This window comes from Alosa pseudoharengus, unplaced genomic scaffold (genome assembly GCF_046254945.1).
Source record: "Alosa pseudoharengus isolate Yale_2024_CS ecotype anadromous, Long Island Sound unplaced genomic scaffold, YU_APseudo_1.1 YU_APseudo_1.1_scf_23, whole genome shotgun sequence".
In the NCBI taxonomy this organism is placed as follows: Eukaryota; Metazoa; Chordata; class Actinopteri; order Clupeiformes; family Clupeidae; genus Alosa; species Alosa pseudoharengus.
Window position 1 is genome coordinate 16,469,551 of NW_027468685.1, and position 20,889 is coordinate 16,490,439.

At 47.9% G+C, this 20,889-nt stretch overlaps 1 protein-coding gene across 3 annotated transcripts in view; it reads left to right on the plus strand.

Moving 5' to 3' along the window:
• gatad2b (GATA zinc finger domain containing 2B) overlaps positions 1 to 20,889 on the plus strand; it is a 37,774-nt gene that overhangs the window by 11,769 nt on the left and 5,116 nt on the right. For 2 of the 3 annotated variants that reach the window (XM_076301808.1, XM_076301809.1), the window contains 12 exons: positions 1,573 to 1,646; positions 10,212 to 10,733; positions 11,729 to 11,782; positions 12,067 to 12,214; positions 12,898 to 13,029; positions 15,758 to 15,886; positions 16,478 to 16,648; positions 16,897 to 16,920; positions 17,595 to 17,958; positions 19,130 to 19,332; positions 20,069 to 20,179; positions 20,506 to 20,722. In XM_076301808.1, coding sequence (XP_076157923.1) covers positions 1,633 to 1,646; positions 10,212 to 10,733; positions 11,729 to 11,782; positions 12,067 to 12,214; positions 12,898 to 13,029; positions 15,758 to 15,886; positions 16,478 to 16,648; positions 16,897 to 16,920; positions 17,595 to 17,958; positions 19,130 to 19,332; positions 20,069 to 20,179; positions 20,506 to 20,722 — 2,089 coding nt within the window. In that variant the 5' untranslated portion in view covers positions 1,573 to 1,632. The remainder of the gene's footprint in view (positions 1 to 1,572; positions 1,647 to 10,211; positions 10,734 to 11,728; positions 11,783 to 12,066; positions 12,215 to 12,897; positions 13,030 to 15,757; positions 15,887 to 16,477; positions 16,649 to 16,896; positions 16,921 to 17,594; positions 17,959 to 19,129; positions 19,333 to 20,068; positions 20,180 to 20,505; positions 20,723 to 20,889) is intronic. The other variant, XM_076301810.1, reaches the window with a different exon arrangement.

Here is a 20,889-nt window from a genome sequence, read left to right on the forward strand (position 1 = left end):
CTGCATGGGGGCTCAGGCAGTCACCTGCTGTACATCTCCCGCAGAGTAACGAGCACGGAAATGGCTACAGTATGAGATCAGTCGGCTGGTGTCTGCCGCCAAAGCCATATTTCTGCTTTATGTGACCCATGGGACTGACACACACACACACACACACACACACACACACACACACATACACATTGGCTGGTGCCCTGGCACCTGTGAAGCTGTATATGTGTTTGTATTGGGTGTAAGTGCATTCGACAGCTCAAGGAACCTCGGCTTAAGGGTGCTAAGCAAGCGGCAGGACCCCAACTTTTTTAATGGCAATGGATTAACACTTGTACTTTGGTGACAGAGGACTTGGAAATCACTGGTATATACTGTATATTATCCTTGATGGATGTTTGTCAAAGCACAACATACTCCACTAATTCTGCACTAACATGTACCAGAAGGCTTCAGTTAGTGGGAAATGGTCTCTGGCTTCTCCAGCAGTCATGAAGTTGGGAAGAGGTGCCAGGAGTTTGGGTATGCCAATGGGTTATGGTGTCCTTGGGTCCTGTCTGGGCTTTTTGGCACCCAGAAGTGCTCTTGAAAACAAACAAAAAAAAGACTATCAATTTCCTTTTTTTTGTTTTGTGCCAAGCCCTTCTTGGCAAATATTAGCACATTCAAAAAAGATTTAATTACGAATCCATGTTCATTAGGCTCGTGGTGAAATGGTTTCCTCTGAGTCTCTGAGACCTTTTGGCTACCTTGACTTTGAACGCGAGGACAGTAAAATTACACATTAGGGTAGCTTGAGTTTGTTTTCCAGCCATGGCCACGGCCTTCAAATGAAAGGTTTCAATGCGGTTCATTATTGATTCAAACAACCACTAATGTCTATGTCCCCTCCAGTCTATAAAAGACTGTGGATTTTATTGGGTTCAGAGATGCATGGCCAAGCCAGTGGCCTGCGGGCCAGTATAAGGTCGTGGACACTGAAACTTGTGATCTGTTAAAAACGTAATTTCAAAGACTCATTTGGTAATGAAAAAAAAAAATCCCCCTACCACCAATTGCCATTAGGTCTTTAAGTAGCCTATTACCTAGACAAAACCTTGGTTTGCAAAATTTTAAAATTCAAAGTGTGCACAATATTTCTTGATGAGTCGACCATAATAGATTAATTAATCTCCCTCACATGCTAATTTGATGGCTAATTAGTTGCCATGTAACGGCGCCTGCTAATCATGTGAGAGGCTAGGAGGGCATCTCTCGATTTTATGTCCCACATTCCCCTTCCATAAAAAAAAAACGGCCAACGTCTGGTGGGCCCCCTCCCTCCCACCAACCACAAGCGACAGTCACCCTACACGACCCCAAAACCAATCCTGCACGTAACAACTCCAAACTAGGTTACTGCCTCAAAGCTCTACAATTACCATAAATTACATCCATCCATTGCTATCTGCAGTGATCGTTTGTGGATAACAAGGCAGCTTTTTAGATTTATGGAATGATAACGACACTAAGCATCCCAGACATGGCAGGGGGACTCCGTGTTAATGTGTGGTTGTGTTTTTTTTTCCCCCATCTCTTTAGGGCGGGCACACACCTGGCAGTGACAGCGGCAGCCATTTTGAGACCACGCGGAAGCTTCGGATGCAGAGAAGGGGGTAAGAGGGGCTGGGTTGCTGGAGTGGAGAGAGGGATCTGATCAGATCAGCCAGGCTGGTTGGCTGGTTGGTTGGGGTGCAGCCAGTTTTGGGAGATGGGCCAGGACTTGGGGGTGGGTAGCACATTGAATGAGTGGGGTTGGGGGGGTGGGTGGGGGGTGGCACCACTACCACCACCGTCATCTTTCCCCGGTTTGCATTCGGAAGTGAAAATGATACCCTGATTGTCTTGCCTGAAAGAGCAGAGGTTTAGTGTGTGTGTGTGTGTGTGTGTGTGTGTGTGTGTGTGTGTGTGTGTGTGTGTGTGTGTGTGGTCACAGTCAGACTATGACGCACTCTTCGTGATGCAGTGGCACCAGCGCATTGGTTTAGAAAGGTGTGTGTGAGGGAGAGAGAGAGAGACAGCAAAAGAGAGGGAGTTTGCAGAGTTGCGTCAGCCAAATGAATTGTCATGATGCAGATCATGCGTGAAATGAGCTGTGGATCCCTGGATTCCGCCGCACGGCTGCAGAGTGGCAAATGGCCTTATTATCACCACTATCCCCGTTCTCTTTCTCCCTCTCTCCTGTCCGGTCCGTCTTTCCCCATCGTTGACAGGACCGGTCCTATGGCCCAGATCACTAAACTCTCCAAAATCGCTTGCTTAATGTCTACATCTAAGCACTGGATTGCCCTGTTTTGTTAAGTGTGTGTGTGTGTGTGTGTGTGTGTGTGTGTGTGTGTGTGTGTGTGTGTTATACGACGGGGTCCGAGGGCGTGTAGGGAGGACATTTTTGTGCGGGCAGCAGGGATCTGACGGACAGGCAACAGAGAGAGGGAGAAAGGGAGCGAGGCGGGCACATAAAGAAAATGGTGAGCGGGCTTGGTGGGGGAGGGGCACGGAGGAGGAGGGGGGGGGGGGAATTAAGGGTTGGCATTATGACAGGGTAGCGTGTCAGAGAGGGCGAGAGAGAGAGAAAGAGAGATGGTGGTTTCTTTTTTTTTTTTTTTTTTTTTTTTTTCCTGCTCATCGCTCCTCCTCTTTATCCTCAACCCTCCACCCCCCACTCACACCCCACCACTCACCCCATGCACACACTCACACACACACACACACACTCACACACATTTATGCATCTATATTCGTATACACTCTATACACCCCCCCCCCCGTATAAAAGAATCACATTAATTATTAAGTAAGCAAAAAGGAGAGAGTGCGTACCAGCACATACCTTGAAGGGGCCCCCTGAAAGAGAGCATGTGTGTTTATTTTTACAGCAAGGAGGGGGTGGAGGGGGAGAACTAGGGAGAGAGAGAGAGAGAGAGAGAGAGAGAGAGAGGAAAAAAAGCGGAATACTTTTTTTGGAAAGGGGGAGGGGTGTACGATGAGGGAGGGGTCTCTTTTACACGGCTTTGTGGTGTGGCACAGCTGTAGTAGAATCGTGAGGTGTGTGTGTGTGTGTGTGTGTGTGTGTGTGTGTGTGTGTGTGTGTGTGTGTGTGTGTGTGTGTGTGTGTGTGTGTGTGTGTGTGTGTGTGTGTGTGTGTGTGTGTGTGTGAGACGAGGGGGTGTTACAATAGAGCCTCTTGTGTTTGTATGGGCAATGAAACTACACTGTTTTCCCTCCTCCTTCTCTCACTCTCTCGCTCATTCTCCTTTTCTGCCCCCCCCAGTCCCCCTTTCTTCCTCCGTCACCTCCGTCTGTGGAGACCGAGACGTTGTTACTCACAACAACTGGGCGCACGCGCGCATGTCTCTGCGCGTGTGTATGAGTGTGTGTGCACAATGTGTATCAATGGCAGCCATTCGCTCTCAACCCTGCAGAGGGTCGAGGGAGCCACAGGCTCACCGGGTTTCCAAATCCGACTAAGAGTCCCACCAAAAAACAATCCCAAGCTGACCGATGTCCGTCCCTTCTGCTCCCCTCAGGTCTCCCTCCCTTTTTTTTTGTTGTTGCCCTTTCCACCTTGTGTTGTGTCGTCGCGTCGTCCGTCTTTCTCTCCGTCAGTCAGTCTGTCTGTCTGTCTGTCTGTCTGTCTTTTTCTTCCTTTCTCGCTCTTTCTTTTCATCTCCCTGAGCTGCTGCTGCTTTGCTTGGCAAAGTGCCCAAAGCTACGAGTCTGTCATGGAGTGCGCGTGTGCAGGTCTGCGAGCGAGCGAGGGAGGGAGGGAGGGAGGGAGGGAGGGAGAGAGAGAAAAAGAGAGGGAGTGAAGTGGTGAGGGAGGGAGGGAGGGAGGGAAGAAAGAAGAGGTGGTGATGGTGTTGGGAGGGGAACGGAGGGGGGTGGCTTAGATGCAGGGAGGTGGGTGTCGTAAGGGAGGAGAGGGTTGCGGAGAGAGAGTCTGGTTTTTGTAGCAGCTGACTGAAACAGTCATTATATTATGTAAAGGGGGGGGGGGCAGCAAGTGGGGTGTGTGAGGAGGGGGGGGGGGGTGAGTATGGAGGACTGACGTGCACCACACGGCAGTTCTGATTGGCTCCTCTGTGCCATTGTTGGTTCCCTCTTCTGCTCTGTCGCTCACACACTCTCTCTCATTCCCCCCCCCCTTATCCATCGCTCCGTCTCTCAATCTCGCTCGTCCACACAGTGCTGCCTGGTTCTCCCTCTCCCTGTGGCAGAGCTGTTTCATTGACTGATTTTGTGCGATTTTCCCCCCTTTCCTTTCCATTTGTGTCTATGACTGAGTGCATTTGGTCTCTGGGTATCTGGGTAGACCTCTGAGAAAGTCCAGAAAGGCGATGCTCATCTGAGCTGGGGCACCCAGCGTATCCCCGATCATCACGCTGCTTTTCACACCAAGTAAATAGAAATGGCCAATTTTGGATTTGATTTGGCTTTGCCAGTTCGGATTTCCCTCAGATTCACAACCAACCACAATGATACTACTGTAGTAGCCTATGTGTGGAGAGTTCTGTCCACATATTTAGATAGTGACAGCAGTGTGACAGAGAGATTGACAGCAGTGTGCAGAACAAAAAACAAAACAAACATGTTTCTCAGACATCTTCGACGATAAGGCCAAAGCCTAAAACACCGTGCCATCGTTTCCTCATCGTTTACACCGTGCCAACTTTACGCTTGCGTGGGTGGACTAACCCAAGGATGTGATTAAACAATCAAGGGACCAATTACATCTCAATCTAAATCCTAATTAAGAACACTTAGTGCAACAACGGCACGCCAATCATGAGAGACAGGGGTCACTTGCAGAGGTGTAATCAGATTTTGGGAACTCTGAAGGCACGTAGAACTAATAAGCACATACACACGCGAGAGTGATGAGGCAAGGGGAAACGCAGTGAGTGAAATTGGGAGCTCTTCTATTGAGAGGCGCAGATGCGATCGTTGATGTCACAACATCACAGTGACAGACGCTACAGTTTGTTTTTCTCACACCTTTGTTTGACAACAAAGGGCCGAGTTCCGGTGTCTCGGTCCGGTCACCTCAACATTTAATTGAAAATATCTTCTGTTTAAAGCAGCATTGTCATTGTGTCTGTTGAATAAATTGGCTTAGTTTCTGTAAGTCACCGTTTTGGTGACTTAAAGTTTTCTAAGCCTCTGTTTAAAGGCGCATTCAAGGATTTTGCAGGAAATAGCGTTTGTTTGTATTTATGTTTATGTTTAAATGTATTAGCAGACGCTTTTGTGTAAAGTTCACCCCTACCTTCAGTATTCCCAGAGAAATTCAACGCAGGGTTTCGTTTTTGTTTGGGGGACAGGCTGCCCCCACTTTGTTTGTTTCCAGTTTTTGGAGCCTAAGCTTCCTACAGAGACCTGTTTTTCTGTTTGTTTTTTTGACCGTGTACTCACGAAATGGGCAGCTAGTGGTCGTGAGGAGATGATTGCTGAATTCGACAAAACATGTTATGGGCTTGAAATCACGTAAAATCCCTGACTGCACCTTTTAACGGAGAGCTTTTTTGTTATTTTTTAAATATGGATAGCCACTAGGCAGCTTGATAATGGTCCAATGTTTAGGTCAGGGCATCCACTCTGATGTTTTCTCAGGAACCAGCCCTTAAGGTTTGTTTGCAGATGATTTTGAGTGCAGATGCCCATGAATATACTTCCTTTTCCTGCACATATCCTATGTTCAGAACTCCATGCTCACATCGATGCACTGGTCCTCTGTTTAAGCAGGCCAACAACCATTAGGCTAAATACCTCATTGTTTTGTTTTCAAACCTATCCTCCAAGGGAGCATGAAGCATTAGTAAAAATAAGGGAGAAAATCTTTGTAATTTCAATCAACATTTATCCTCTCCAGAATGCATGCAAGTGTACCCTGTGTGTGTGTGTGTGTGTGTGTGTGTGTGTGTGTGTGTGTGTGTGTGTGTGTGTGTGTGTGTGTGTGTGTGTGTCTTCATGTATACTAAAGATCATATCTCCCCTCTGTAAAAAAGTATTTATTGTCCTTGTGTATTGTGTGTGGGAGATTGGCTTTTTTCCTTCGACATAAACACATTCTGTGTGTGTGTGTTTGTTTGCATGTTTATGTGTGTGTGAAGGTGTGTGTGATTGCGTGGTCTCTCCCCTGTGGTCCTGCGGCTGCTTTGGTGCATCGCACACTCACACACTCACTCACTCACTCACACACACACAGACACACACATACACACACACACACACACACACACACACACATCCACACACACATGTGTGTGCGCACACATACCAAACCCTTCCCTGCACAAAGAGGCCTCGTTTGTCATCCGCTAGATGAGACGGAGATTGTCTTTTTCTCTCTCGTGCGGGGAATGAGAATTCGCCCCTAATTGCGCTGCCCATTTGTTCCGATGGTGACTTCACCACTGAAGAGGCAGGCAGGCAGGCCGCAGGACCCAGCCCAGCACACACACACACACACACACACACACAGCACACACACACACAGCACACCACAAAATGGAAGGAGGTATGAGATGGCCTAAAGAAATGGCTGTGCATAGTTAGCCTATATGTTTACAAAAGCACAGATGGCTTGTTTTGTCTACAGGTATGTTTCTTAGTGATGCAGTGTTGGTGTTGCGTCTGCCTTTTCTTCACACTCCAGGCTCACACACACACACACACACACACACACGTGAACACTTCAATTTTTCTCCTCAGTGACATACAAATTGCTAAATTGTGTGTAATTATTGTGTCGGGAAATAGTGAAGCTGTATTTTGTTTGATTGTCCGTGTTCTTGGTATGGCACTAATTCCTGGAACTCTGAACTGATGCAGTTCCGGTGATTTTGATCAAATGTTTCACTGCTTTGTTTCCCAGAACATTTCAGGGGGGGGTGGGGGGTGGCTACAGGTTTTCATCACATTTGGTGTGTGCGCGTGTGTGTGTGTGTGCGTGTGTGTGTAGAGTAGAAAAGCTTTTGGTAGGAGGTGGGGGTGGTAAATTCCTCTCCATATTCAACAAAATGACAGATGTAACAGTCTCTCTGTAATGTGTCCAAGCACGACGGTGTTCTCATTCTTCCATGCAACACATCGCCTAGACTCATTTCTGCTACCCGTTAAAATCCGGATGTGGTTATGGACCGAGGGCTCTGTCCATGCTCTGTGTTCATTTCATCTGTTATCTGCACATCTACCGAGACTTTGTGGACAAAATGGAGCAGCATTTGAAACGTGTATCTATTTATCCCACGAAAAGACTGCGGTGGTGTGGCAGACGATGGAGACATCACCGCTGCTGCTGGGCGCCCCGGCGTTTACACTGCTGCCGTGCCGACCGTGCTTATCCTGTGCCCAGGGTCCTCTGCTCTGCTCCGGCTCTCTGCTCCTGCACCGAGCGCTGCGCTGCAAGCACCCCACCCCACACCACACCACACCACACCACCCCACCCCACCCCACCCCACACCACTCCACACACCACCCCACTCCACCCCTCCCTCTCCCAGAATACAAATGCAACGGGCCGATAAGGAGCCTCCACAGCACAGACAAAGGGCTTCGCACTCAGGCCATCCATTCTGTGGTTTTTCTGTGTGTGTGTGTGTGTGTGCGCGCGTGTGTGCAGGCGTGTGTGCGTGTGCATGTGCGTTTGTGTGTGTTGCCGATACTGAGAAAGGGAGTGTGTGTGAGATTCCTGTGTATACCTGACTGATGTGTGAATGTAGGTATGTATGAGAATGTGAAAGAGTGGTTTGTATGAGCTATACTCTGTAGGCCTATATACAGTGTGTGGTTGCATGTGTATCAGATATTGCGTGTACATTTTTTTTTTTTTTTTTTTTTTTTGCGTGTGTGTGTATTTGAAAGGTAGAAATTTAAATTAAAAGAGAGCCCCCCCCTCCCCCTCCCCCCGTTCTCTCTCTCTGTCTCTGTGTCCTCGGGGCCATGAAGGGTCCGCCCAAGCGTGGCTAACCCAGAGAGACGCGCGCACGCGCGCGCTCGTTCACATGACCATTTAGATCCCTCGTACGTGACACATGGCAAGCACGCAGCCGACCCCAAAGTATGCACACACACTTCACCTCACGGACACTTGAACGCGCATGACCCCCTCACCCCCACCACCAAACCACACACACACACACACACACACACACACACACACACACACACACACACACACACACACACACACATACATCCCATCCCCCCACCTTGATCCCAACACTGCACATACCACTGCGTGACATATGCACATGCTTGCTCACACGCATGTACACTGACACACATATATACACACACAAACACGCACACACATGATTTAAATTGATACTGGGCCTCCCTCTCCTCCCACGCGAGCACTTGGGGCTGCTCGTGATCTCCTCAAAGGACCGATAGACACCAAATCTTAAATGTACCACAATGAACTGGACTGTAGTGCATGCCCTCAGTAACCCTGTCCACCCCCCCCCTCCCACACACACACAGTTACACACAGTGACATACAGACACACAACAAATGAGCATCGCCATTGGCTCTGTTACACTCCCCATCTCCAGAACCAGTGGCCCAGGGTGCAAGCTTGAGCGCTCATGTCACAGCAAATGCACTGGGTCAGCGCCGATGGGAAGCTTATCTCTCCACTCGGGGGAATGAGGGGGTGGAAAAGAAGGGGTGACAAGGGAGGGTGTGGGGCTCACACACACACACACACACACACACACAGCCTCACTCAGCCCCCCGCAACAACCCCCACCCCCCCCCCCCCGACTGACTGACGAGCACCTCGATTAATCATGCTTGGTCTGACCTGAAGAAACAATCAATGCTTAACGCCTGCCAACCAGGATACAAGATGGAGGCAGCTATCTTTTTGTGTGTTTGTGTGTGTGTCCTTTGCTGTGTGCCTGTAGGAGCTCTCTATAATTATCTGTTTTGACTAATGAATATGTATTTTTAATGGAGCTATGTGTGATTGCATGTGAGTATATAACATGCATGCAAACATTTCATTGTTTTTCCTGCTAGACTTGTAAAAAGCGTAATTAAATTGAGACCCTTTGAATTTTGAATTTACAGTACTCAACCCCCTTGCCCTGATGTACAAAACACTTACCGTACTCTTCAAAAAAATAGCCCTCATGTGATTTCAGATTATACAGTCAGCAGTGGCAATATCAGTCTGTAAATAGCCTTAAAAGTCACACCAGAAACCAACAACAACAACAACACACCCAACAACAAACAAACCTCTTCAACCTTACTGCCCCCTGCTCCCCAATTGGCAGGTAAACACAAGGATGACGATCACTCAGGCGCTGTTTTATGTTGTGAGCGTGGAGTGCTTTTTGCTGAAGTGAACACTGTAGAATGTTATTGTTGAAGGACATGATTAACAAAATAGGCCAGGCGTTAAAAGGTTAGGGTGTTAGGGTGTGTACAGTAGCCATGACGATGGAGTCCGTTGCGGCCGCTCTGCGGCGAGGGGCCTGTCCCTGCAGCAGCTCGTGTGGTCTGTCGTCTGGCGTACTGTAGGTCAGGAGATGTCTCGGCTGTTTCACCGGGACGTGGAGCTTGCACAGATCCAGATGGATGATGTTTAATGCTCATGGTTGACTTCAAATATGCTACATGACAGATGCTCATGGTCTTTCTTCCTCTCCTCCTCACCCATTCCCACATCCCTTTTCCCCACTTTCTTTATTTTCTTTCTTTCTTTCTTTCTTTCTTTCTTTCCTCTCTCTCTCTCTCTCTCTCTCTCTCTCTCTCTCTCTCTCTCTCTCTCTCTCTCTCTCTCTCACACTCACTCTCTCTCACACTCTCACTCTCTCTCTCTCTCTCACTCACACTCTCTCTCTCTCTCTCTCTCACACTCACTCTCTCTCACACTCTCACTCTCTCTCTCTCTCTCACTCACACTCTCTCTCTCTCTCTCTCTCTCTCTCTCTCTCTCTCTCTCTCTCACACTCACTCTCTCTCACACTCACACTCACTCTCTCTCTCTCTCTCTCTCTCTCTCTCTCCCCCTCTCTCTCACTCACTCACTCACTCTCTCTCTCTCTCTCTCTCTCTCTCTCACACTCACTCTCTCACACTCACACTCTCACTCTCTCTCTCTCTCTCTCTCTCTCTCTCTCCTCCCTCTCTCTCTCTCTCTCTCTCTCTCGTGTTGTATTTGTGCAGGATGGAGAGGATGAGTGAGGAGGCCTTGCGGCTGAATCTTCTCAAGCGTGGCCTGGAGGGGCCGGACGAGCGGGCCGAGGAGGCGCTGGCCAAGCGCCTCAAGATGGAGGGCCACGAGGCCATGGAGCGCCTCAAGATGCTGGCCCTGCTCAAGCGCAAGGACCTGGCCGCCCTGGAGGGGGCGCTAGGGGGCAGCGTCGGGGGAGGAGGTGATGGGAAGGGTCCCGGGGGGAGCCACCAGGCCCTGCTAGGGGCCGCAGCAGCCGCCGCCGCCTACGAAGAGAAGCTGAACGGGAGCCTACGCGGAGGAGGTGGAGGAGGAGGAGGTGGTGGAGGAGGTGGTGGAGGGGGTGGTGGAGGAGGGATGGGCGGAGGTGGAATGGGACTCGGAATGAGCATGGCGCACATGGCAGGCGTGCACATGGCGCACGTTGGACACATGGGGCTCCACGCAGGCCCGGGGAAGAACGGGAAGGAGAACATGCTGGACGATGGGCCAGTGGACATGAGCGCCCGGCGGAGGTGAGTACCGGGAGGCACAGGATGAGGCCTGGGGGTGGGGTGAGAAGGTGAACCCAGTGATGATGATGATGATGATGATGATGTGTCAGAGTGTGGACACATACGCGACTTTGTCGTAAGAGCAGATCAGCGACAAGATAATCCACCTGCACACTTTTTACCCCCCCACGGTTCCCGGTGGCAATTGCAGGAAGACACAGCGCTGCCTAAAAACATGCATTGCGGAGCACAGAAGCAGCATAAGATTAAATGACCAAACGAATCCAGTGGCAGTTCATTTCAATACATTAAAACATAATCCTTCCACTCTAAGATATATTGGGATTGAACAGGTCTCCACTCTCAGACGAGGGGGAGATATAGGCAATCTCCTCCTCAGAAGAGAAGCTTTTTATATATTATATACACTAAACACCATGTCAAAGACCAAAGGGTCTGAACATGTGTATTTTGATCTTAAACTTTTCTTATAGCCAGCCTCATCTTGTTATGGCATAGCTAATGTAACGGTCATGCATGTGCTGCAGACATAAGTTATTTTTCTGTCTCTTATGTATTGGATACTATAATGACTTTATAAAAATAGTTGTGATTTTAATATTTATTAAAATTATTTGAGATCTGAGAATTTTTTAATCTATGAATTTTGCATGCTACTGCTGTTTTTTATTTATTTATTTATTTTTATTTTTTAATTAACAGCCTTCACTGTAATCAGAGATTTGGGCCTAGTGCCTTGTATGTTTGTGCTGTTTGCCACCTATGGGTGTGCCCTGCTTGGTTAAGGCAGGTGCTTGACTAGCAGGCCTATGGCCATGAGATCTAGGCTGTCTTTTCCCTGTCTCATTTGCCTGACGAAGATCCTGTGCGATCGAAGCGCTGCCTGTTTTTTTAGAGATAAATAAATAAATAAATATATTCTTGGAGCCTTTACATTGTGCAGATCTGCTCCCTCTCACTCGCGTAGAACATACAAATCTTTTCCTTTCTTTCAGCTGGTTCAATAGGCCGTGCAGTAACTACAAATGGGACCAAGAATATATCATTAAGTATATTGGATTGTGTCTTATTTATCAACATTTAACTCTCCTCAACAATAAAAAAAAAAAATGGTTTAAAAGTAAAAATTTTCATTGTTAATCTTGATAGCACAGTTAAGTTAAACAGTTGATTAGCACCAGCCACTCTGTCCATTCACAAACCCACTATACATATTGCACCAAACATGACAGTAAGGCACACTGTACAAGCTCTGCCCTTCAGTTTGGGGCACTTTCGCCACTGTTCAAACCACCTGACCCTTCGCTCCTGCTCTCTCTCCCCTCGTCCTCAGTGAACGTGAACGCGAACGCGAACGGGACCACAAACGCCGCACCCCGTCACCAGACGTCATCGTCCTTTCGGACAACGAGGCGTCCAGCCCCCGGGGGACCCCTCAGCCCGAGGAACGACACAAGCTCGCCAACCTCGAGATGTTCAAGGTACACCGAGGACACGTGAAATTCCAGTCTCTCTCTTTCACTCACTCACGCACTCACACACGCATACACACACACACACACACACACACACACACACACTGTCTGGACGTGCCCACAGAGAATAGACAAGCACCATATGTCCTGCGTGGACAGTATATATGCGTATCTGTGATGGTCATCATGCTCCAGATGTTTTTGCCATTTGTGGAGGACTTCATTACAGATGTCTGCATGACAGTCCCTTTACTTGGGAATGTTTGCTGAACTTCTAGTTGGTCCAAACGTATTAGTCATGTTCTTTTTGACGCTGGACCTCTTTGACCTTGAATTGTTTCTATGCGTGACTCAGCATGTGTCACAGGGCAAATGTGCTTTCTGAATGACTTCAGGCATACAAGCTTTTAAACAACCCAAGGCTGCACCAGTTCCTACCTTGGCGCATAACCTCAGCATCTCTTTTTCAATGAGGGTCACTGTGATAAAAATGTTTAAATGACATTTCCCCGTATGACCAGAGATGTGTGTGTCAGGCAAGGCAAAGTTTAAGACATGACACAGAATCAGGGTGATGCACACACAGAATCAGGGAGATGTGAGAGTAGTGATGGAGAAATACAGAGAAAATAAATATTTAAAATGTTTGTGTGTGTGTGTGTGTGTGTGTGTGTGTGTGTGTGTCTCAGGGTAAAACAGGCGAGGAGCGTCAGCAGATGATCAAGGCTCTGCGGGAGGAGTTGCGTCTGGAGGAAGCTCGGCTGGTGCTGCTCAAAAAGCTCCGCCAGAGCCAGATGCAGAAGGAGAACGTCGTCCAGAAGGTCCGTCACACCCCCTCCCCTCCCCTCACCTCCCCTCACCTACGCTCGCGTTTCGCTTTGAAAATTGAACCAAGTTCAGCGCTCAGCTTGTTGAACGCTAGCGTTACACCAGTCTTGACACCTTTCCGCTGCCAAATCATAGAGAACAATAGGAAACCTGCCGCTTGCCGCTGGTCAGTGTGATCCCTGCCTAAAGGTACATCGGGCTACACTGCATCATAAGAGAAAGAACTGTAGTGCACAGACTAGAATGCGTTGAACATTTTCTGGATTTTTTAAGGGCAGCATTGGCTTCACACATCCTCTCACAGAAAGAGGTGCTTTATGCTAGTCATGATTAGACTTGGGGCAAAAATAGCTGGACAATGTCTCTTAAACTTCGCTGCTGCTAGTAGGCTATTGCCTTAACACCCATTATTATCACCATCAACAGTAGTTACCAACTTGTAATAACCTTTTTACTATATCTTAACAACCTGTTATCAGCCATTTCTAATGCAGGTAGCCCCCCCTTATAACTCCCTTTCCATCCATAGCATCTTGTCACTGCCCTCATTATCAATCCTTACCCACCATTATCCAGCCAACCCAGTACCTTAACACCACCTTTATCTGCCCCAATGGACCGTTATCCACCCCCATGAACCTCAAAATGACCCTTTTAACTCTCCTTTACATCTCCTTCAACCCCTCAAGCATCCTGGTTATCACACCTTTATGCAGCTTCCACAACCCCCCCAAACCACCCACCCACCCACCCACCCTCCAACACCCACTGATCTCCTCACCCCCTGACCCTGGGCTGTCCCCCCTAAGCAAACGTTCTGAAGAGGTTCTTATTATGCTTTAAAGATGTACCACACCACTCCCTAATTAGCTGAGCACAGATCCTTTACCTGAAGCATCCTGGATCCTGGGCCAGGGCAGATACCTGGTCGGAATAAGAGCTGCTTCATTATACAGATGCTTGTTATTATAATGGCCTTATTAGGAGCCCCTCTTGTGTAAAGTCTGTGCACACAAGCCACAAGAGCTGTAGAGAGGCTGAGATATTCGCTTTGGTAGCCTCGCTGTACGTTGCCTCTGTCTACTCTCAGATGTAGTTAAATATTTGCCAAACGGAGCCTTCACTTTTCAGAGGAGGGGAATGTTTTATAACCAACTTGTTTGGATTTGCTATTGCAACCAATGGCAGGAATGTGGCGTATGTCTAATGTTTATCAGTTTTTTACGTATCCTCACTATCTAGCTCTAAGCACTTCATGGACCAAAGAAATGACTAGAGCAGTACAAGTATGGTCACTTTTAGACAGTGCTCAGACATGAGGGATTATTTGAAATGGACAGCTGTCTGCAGGAGCCCATGTTCACTGTGATGAGGTACACCTCCTCTGACAGAAGCAAATGTATTGCTCAGCGGCCTGTGTATTGGCCAAACTGTTTGGCTGTCCAAGAGATCGTATCATGGCAACTGTTGCTATGGCAGGAGTTTGTAATGAGAGCTGCCAGTCATGTTAAACGGTGTCCATCAATTGGTCCACAGAATTAAGTGACTTTGTAGGAACGGTAGAAAATGGAATGAAATTATATAATTGAATTATGAATGAAATATACACCTCTATATGAATATCTGAATTAATATAAAAGGTTTGATTCAAAAAGAGAAAAAAGTTAAACACAGTGAAAGAAACATGGTGAAACAAAGAGAGGGAGGGAGGGAGAGCGAGAGATGGAGTTATTTTGCATTTGATAGACAACTTTGCAGTCACATGCATGGTTATGGTTATGGATTTGGCAGACGCCTTTGTCCAAAGCGACACACAACTAGGGTCAGGCGGGGTAGAGGGCTGTTGTGTAGAGGGTCGGCCTCCAATACCATATCACACCTCCGTGCCATGTTTGCCCCAGCGCTGTGACACTGAGATGTTTAGTCTACACGTCCCATCTCACTACTGCTCCTAATAACAGCCATACAGCACCGCTAATGAGTCAAATCAACAGACTTCATGCAGTCTTCAAACTCAAGGTTGGCACGAACGCACACACACACGCACACACACGCGCACACACACACACACACACACACACACACACACACACACACACACACACACACACACACACACACACACACACACACACACACACCGTTAGCCATGTTCCCCTGAAGCCCCCTCAGTCTTCCGCCGTCTACTTCGTTGGCATTCTGCTCACAGACAGTTTGGAGTGTAACTGATGTAGCTGCTTGTATTGATCCTGTGTTTTCAGGCTGCCACATGGTTTTCATTGGGGCCTGATTTAATGTCCTTGACACAGGCTGCAAAGCAGGGCGGCATGACCGCAGGGGGGTGTTTAACCCCACGTGTCCCCTTTACGTCTCTTTGTGTCTCCAGCCACCTCGCTCTGAATATATCGATCTCTACATGACCTTTATATCTGAATATGTCACCACCTTTCTTTCTTTCTCCCCCTCTTGCACTCTCTCTACCTCTCTCTTTCTCTCTCTCTCTCTTTCCTTACCTCCTTCTCCTTTCTTTAATATATAAAGTAGAAAAAGAGAAGCAGGAGGTTACTTCACATTGTTGTCATATATCATATTTTTTTGATAGGTCAGTGATGTCATAGTTTGATGATTGATTCAATAAATGGGTGTTAAACCTCTCTCTCTCTCTCTCTCTCTCTCTCTCTCTGTCTCTCTCTCTCTCTCTCGCTCTGTTTGTTTCTCCAGGTGCCAGTAGTCCAGAATGCCCCCTCTTCGGTGCAGCCCTCCCCCATGCACAGCTCTCAGGGTCTGGGCAAGATGCCCGTGAGACCAGGCATGCACACCACAGAGCCCCAGAACCTCCGCACTGCACAGGTGTGTGTGTGTGTGTGTGTACGTGTACTCAGCACGTGGGAGCAGCAGAAGGAGAGGGAGAAAGCAAGAGTGTGAAAAAGAGAGCTTTGTAGACACGTGATGGCTTTACATTATATAGATGTTTGTTGTCAGCCATTTTGGCATATGAAGAGATTGGATGTAGTGTCTGCTATACTGAACACTAAACACACTAAATGGCATTTTCCCTGATAAATTCCATTACTATACACTTGGTCTGTGGTAGGATAAGCATATGTGGACTCACATTAGATGAACACATTATCCTGAGTACCCAGAATGCTGTGCTCTTGAGAGCACATTCCTTTGTCGAGGCACCCGCCATTAGGTGTGTCCTGGGCAGTTTGTTGATCTGGCTTTGTCTGCTCTTATTCCCTGGTTCCTTACATATACACTTTTGCATAAGCTGGATTCCTTTGTGACAAATGGGTGTGTGCTGACACCTAGTGGTTGCAGAGGGCACAGCAGGCTTTTAGTGGTCTCCCTAGATGCTATGTGTGAATCACTGGTATCAGTCTCCCCGTCTCTTACATCACATGTTAGATTGACATCCCCCTCAATCTCCCATTGCAGGGTCACACAGTGATCAGGTCAGCCACCAATGCCAACCTGCCCCCAATGATGATGTCACAGAGGGTGATTGCCCCCAACCCGGCCCAGCTCCAGGGTCAGAGGTTGCCCTCCAAGCCTGGCATGGGCCGCCCCAACACAGGGGGCATGGGCAACGCTGTCAGCTACCAGCAGGTACTGTCCAGTCTCCGATTAATGCCTTATACACTCACACATACTTATTCAGCAAGTCCTTTCATTGCCTCAGATTTGTTTGCCTCAGACCATTGTTTGTTTAAATGTGTTTGATTATATTTATAAATAGAACCAATAATTAATTTTATTGTGATTCATATGAATGTACCCTAGGAAATGGCATGCAGTGTAACACAAGTGTTTCTAAAAGAAAATGTAACATTTAATGTTATTGTCATTTTTCATAGGGTCACAGGGTTATGCATTTATTGGTATGTTTGAACTATTTGATATGTCATAGGTACAAATGTATTGTTTTTTTACAAGCATATACATATACAAAATATAAAAATGTTTACATTTATTTCACTTCACATCCTTTGTTCATTTGTTTAGTCAGGGCCCTGCGTGTTTACAGTGAGTGCACGCATGTTCTGAGGAATTTGTGTGGTTTTGGGCTCAGGCCCAGGACTGTGCCTTGTCCAAACAAAGGCTCTAGTTAGTTGTTGGGTGTAATTTGCCTGGCTTATGAGTCTGCTCTACATGTAGTGTGGGTGTCTCTTGGGCCTATGGGAAGGGGCATCTATTCAGGATCTGTCAAATCACCAGTTGGTCCTCGGTTTTTATTCTCTAGATATCACAAGCCCTTTAGCGGTTACAAGTTTCTCGCACTGTGTTTGACTAAGCTGGATAGTATGGAGGGACTGCATTTATTTTTAATTCAACATGTAGTTCTGTTTTGAAAACTTATGCCATCTTTGTCCCTCCATAGGATAGAGGGGTATTCTTTATGTTGCACACATGGAATATACATGCATTAAGTAAATTAGGCGTCTTGCTTATGAAGCAATGGCATGCATTTCCCAGAGGTGAAGTTTCCTGGACTGACATGTGCTTGATCACTTTCTCTCTGACTAATACGACTGTCCCGTTTATCTCCACGCAGGCCACCAGCCAGCAGGTGGCGGCATCCCAGCGCTCTGCCTCCTCCTCGGCCATCTACATGAACCTGGCCCACATGCAGGCGGCGGGCGCTGCCGGGGTGGGTGGCGTGGGCGGCGTGGGCGCCGTGAGTCCCTCCGGCATGCCCAGCGCCACCTCCGTGGCGTCCATGCAGGACCAGGCCAGCAGCCAGGCGGCCGCCAAGCTGGCGCTGCGCAAGCAGCTGGAGAAGACCCTGCTGGAGATCCCGCCGCCCAAGCCGCCCGCTCCGCTCCTCCACTTCCTGCCCTCGGCCGCCAACAGCGAGTTCATCTACATGGTGGGCCTGGAGGAGGTGGTGCAGAGCGTCATCGACAGCCAACACCAGGGTGAGTGTCTGAGTCTGAGTCTGAGTCTGAGTCTGAGTCTGAGTCTGAGTCTGAGTCTGATGAATCTTACCTCATTAATATCAAGAAGAGAATGGGAAGAGTTGTAGTAGTCACAGTATCTTGGTAAATAAAAAGAAATGTCTGGCAGACCTTCAGGGTGATTGCTAACATAGAAATAGAATCAGACAGGACCCCAGTGAGTGAGTGAGGAGGGGGGAGGGAGTGGGTGGTGTATCTTTAGAAGAGCAGGAGGAAATTGATGGAGTTGTCATGTCAGTGATACATCTGTTGTATAATAATAATAATAGGAGGAAATTGGTGGAGTAGCCATATCGGTGGGAGAATCTTACTTATGATCGTAATGAGGAAATTGGTGGAGTAGCCGTATCGGTGAGAGAATCTTACTTATGGTCGTAATGAGGAAATTGGTGGTATAGTCATGGCAGTGATAGAATCTAAGTTGATAAAAGCCATGGAAGTCACCCAAAGACATTCCTCTTTCTGTCAAAGATATTTTTGCTCAATTTTTCTTATCATGTTGCAAACAAGAACTTAACACAATTGCCCTCCAGCTCGTAACAGCCCCCACCCTCTCCTCCTACAGTCACATAGAGAAACCAGGGTGGAGGAGGAGGAGGGTGTGGGTGGAGGACGGATGGATGTTGCCTCTAATATTAAGATGGGAATGGGTGGAGTAGTAATATCCAGTGATGGCAGTTGAGGTCATTTGACATATAAATTGGACATCACAATTGCGAACATGGGAATAGCATACTTTTATGTCAGCTGTGTTCACTTCTTTATACTTAAACCATGTATATCATAATGAATAACAGTCAGTGCATAATTACTTGTATTTATTCTCAGATTATTTATTTTTACTTTCCTTTTTTGACACCACACTAGCTGTTATTATGAACGACCGTATCCATGGCACATGTATTGTTTCTGTACTCTATATTATAACCTCAAGCAATGCCAATGTGATTTAGGGTCAGTTAGATATTACATGCACTAGAGGGATGGAGATGTGGCAGAGACAGGAGCCTACTGCTTCTCTGTGTGACCGTGTGGGGACCAGGTGAATTTGGTTCGGACAGGTCAGATCCAGGTGTGTAACAGCAGCAGAATCCCTTCACAGTCTCTCCTGTGCGTGTGTTTCATTGCGCAGGTAAGCTGCGGGGCTCGATGTCCAACACCGAGCCGTTCCTGTGTGCCCAGTGCAAGACGGACTTCACCCCCCACTGGAAGCAGGAGAAGGGCGGGCGCATCCTCTGCGAGCAGTGCATGACGTCCAATCAGAAGAAGGCGCTGAAAGCCGAGCACACCAACCGGCTGAAGAACGCGTTCGTCAAGGCCCTGCAGCAGGAGCAGGTCAGCTGACCCACACGCCGCTCTCCCATTGGCTGTCCCATGGCACCTCGCATAAACACTTTGGGGCAACCCAGTTAACTTGATTTAGATGACATTTGCAGTGCTGTGGCTGTCCACTTGACTGCACTTGGTGTATTTTACACTGTTGTCACTTTACAGCACTTTAAATGTGTTTACTTGTGCTCCAAAAGGTAACCAAAACTCAGCACACATGAGGGGGGAGTGTAATGCCTGGTGTTATTTTCAGGCCATTTAGCACAGGCTGAGTCACTGGCTTCCTGAGGGGAATTCCCAGGGTGATAAATACTCTACCTGTGTGTGTGTGTGTGTGTGTGTGTGTGTGTGTGTGTGTGTGTGTGTGTGTGTGTGTGTGTGTGTGAATGCCTTGAGAGCTGCAAGGCTGTCAATCATCAATCAATCTCTCTCTTTCTTTCTTTCTTTCTTTCTTTCTTTCTTTCTTTCTTTCTTTCTCTCTTTCTCTCTCTCTCTCTCGTGCATGAACTAAAACTATGGTGTGACGTTCGAGAGCATTGAGTTGGCTTGGGCTCTTGCTCATGGTATTAAATTGGCAAATAAATGTTGCCTAGTTATGAAGTTAGCTTTAGTTATCTTATTCCCTCTTTCTTATTCTCTCACTTCCTGTCTTCTCTCCCTCCTGTCTTCTCCACCACATCTCACATCTCTCTAAATTCCTCTCAAGTCTTAAAGTCTTCCTGTTCCTCCTCTGTGATTGCAGGAGATTGAGCAGAGGCTTCAGAAGCAGGCCGCTCTCTCCCCGAGCACCGCCCAGACGGTGACCAGCGTCAGCAAGGCCGAGACCATGATCCGGCACCACGCCCTCAGACAGGTAACAACCTCTGCTGACCGCTTCCATATACGCACAGAAAACGATAGCTTTTCTTAGGGTTTTTGTAAAACATTGAAGCCTTGATATAAAACTGTGACTGTGAGTAAGTAGGATTGTCAGAAAAGCTTTGTACTTGAAAGATGATAACCAAAAGCCTCTCAAAGACCTCAAAGGCTCTGATTGAGAAAAGAGGATTCCATCAAAGGGTTCTTTGTGGAATTCACCAACATTTTTCCGTCCGTACCCTCACTTTCTCTCCCTCTCTCTCCTCTGCCATCCCTTTTCTCAATCCCTCCTTCCTGCTCTCCCTCTCTTCCAAACCCCAGGCTCCTCAGCCCCAGGCTGCGGCTATGCAGCGAAGCTTGTCCAGCTCGGCGCGAGGCGTCCTGTCCAACTTCGCCCAGGCCTCCCAGCTGCAGGTGGCCAGCGGCCTGCTGGGGATGGCCGGGAAACACTGCGGAGGTGGAGGAGGTGGGGGAGGAGGAGGTGGTGGCAGCAGCAGGAGTCAACATGACAGCCACAGGCAGATCTACAATATCCCTGGTGTGTGTGTGTGTGTGTGTGTGTGTGTGTGTGTGTGTGTGTGTGTGTGTGTGTGTGTGTGTGTGTGTGTGTGTGTGTGTGTGTGTGTGTGTGTGTGTGTGTGTGTGTGTGTGTGTGTGTGTGTGTGTGTGTGTGTGTGTGTGTGTGTGTGTGTGTGTGTGTGTGTG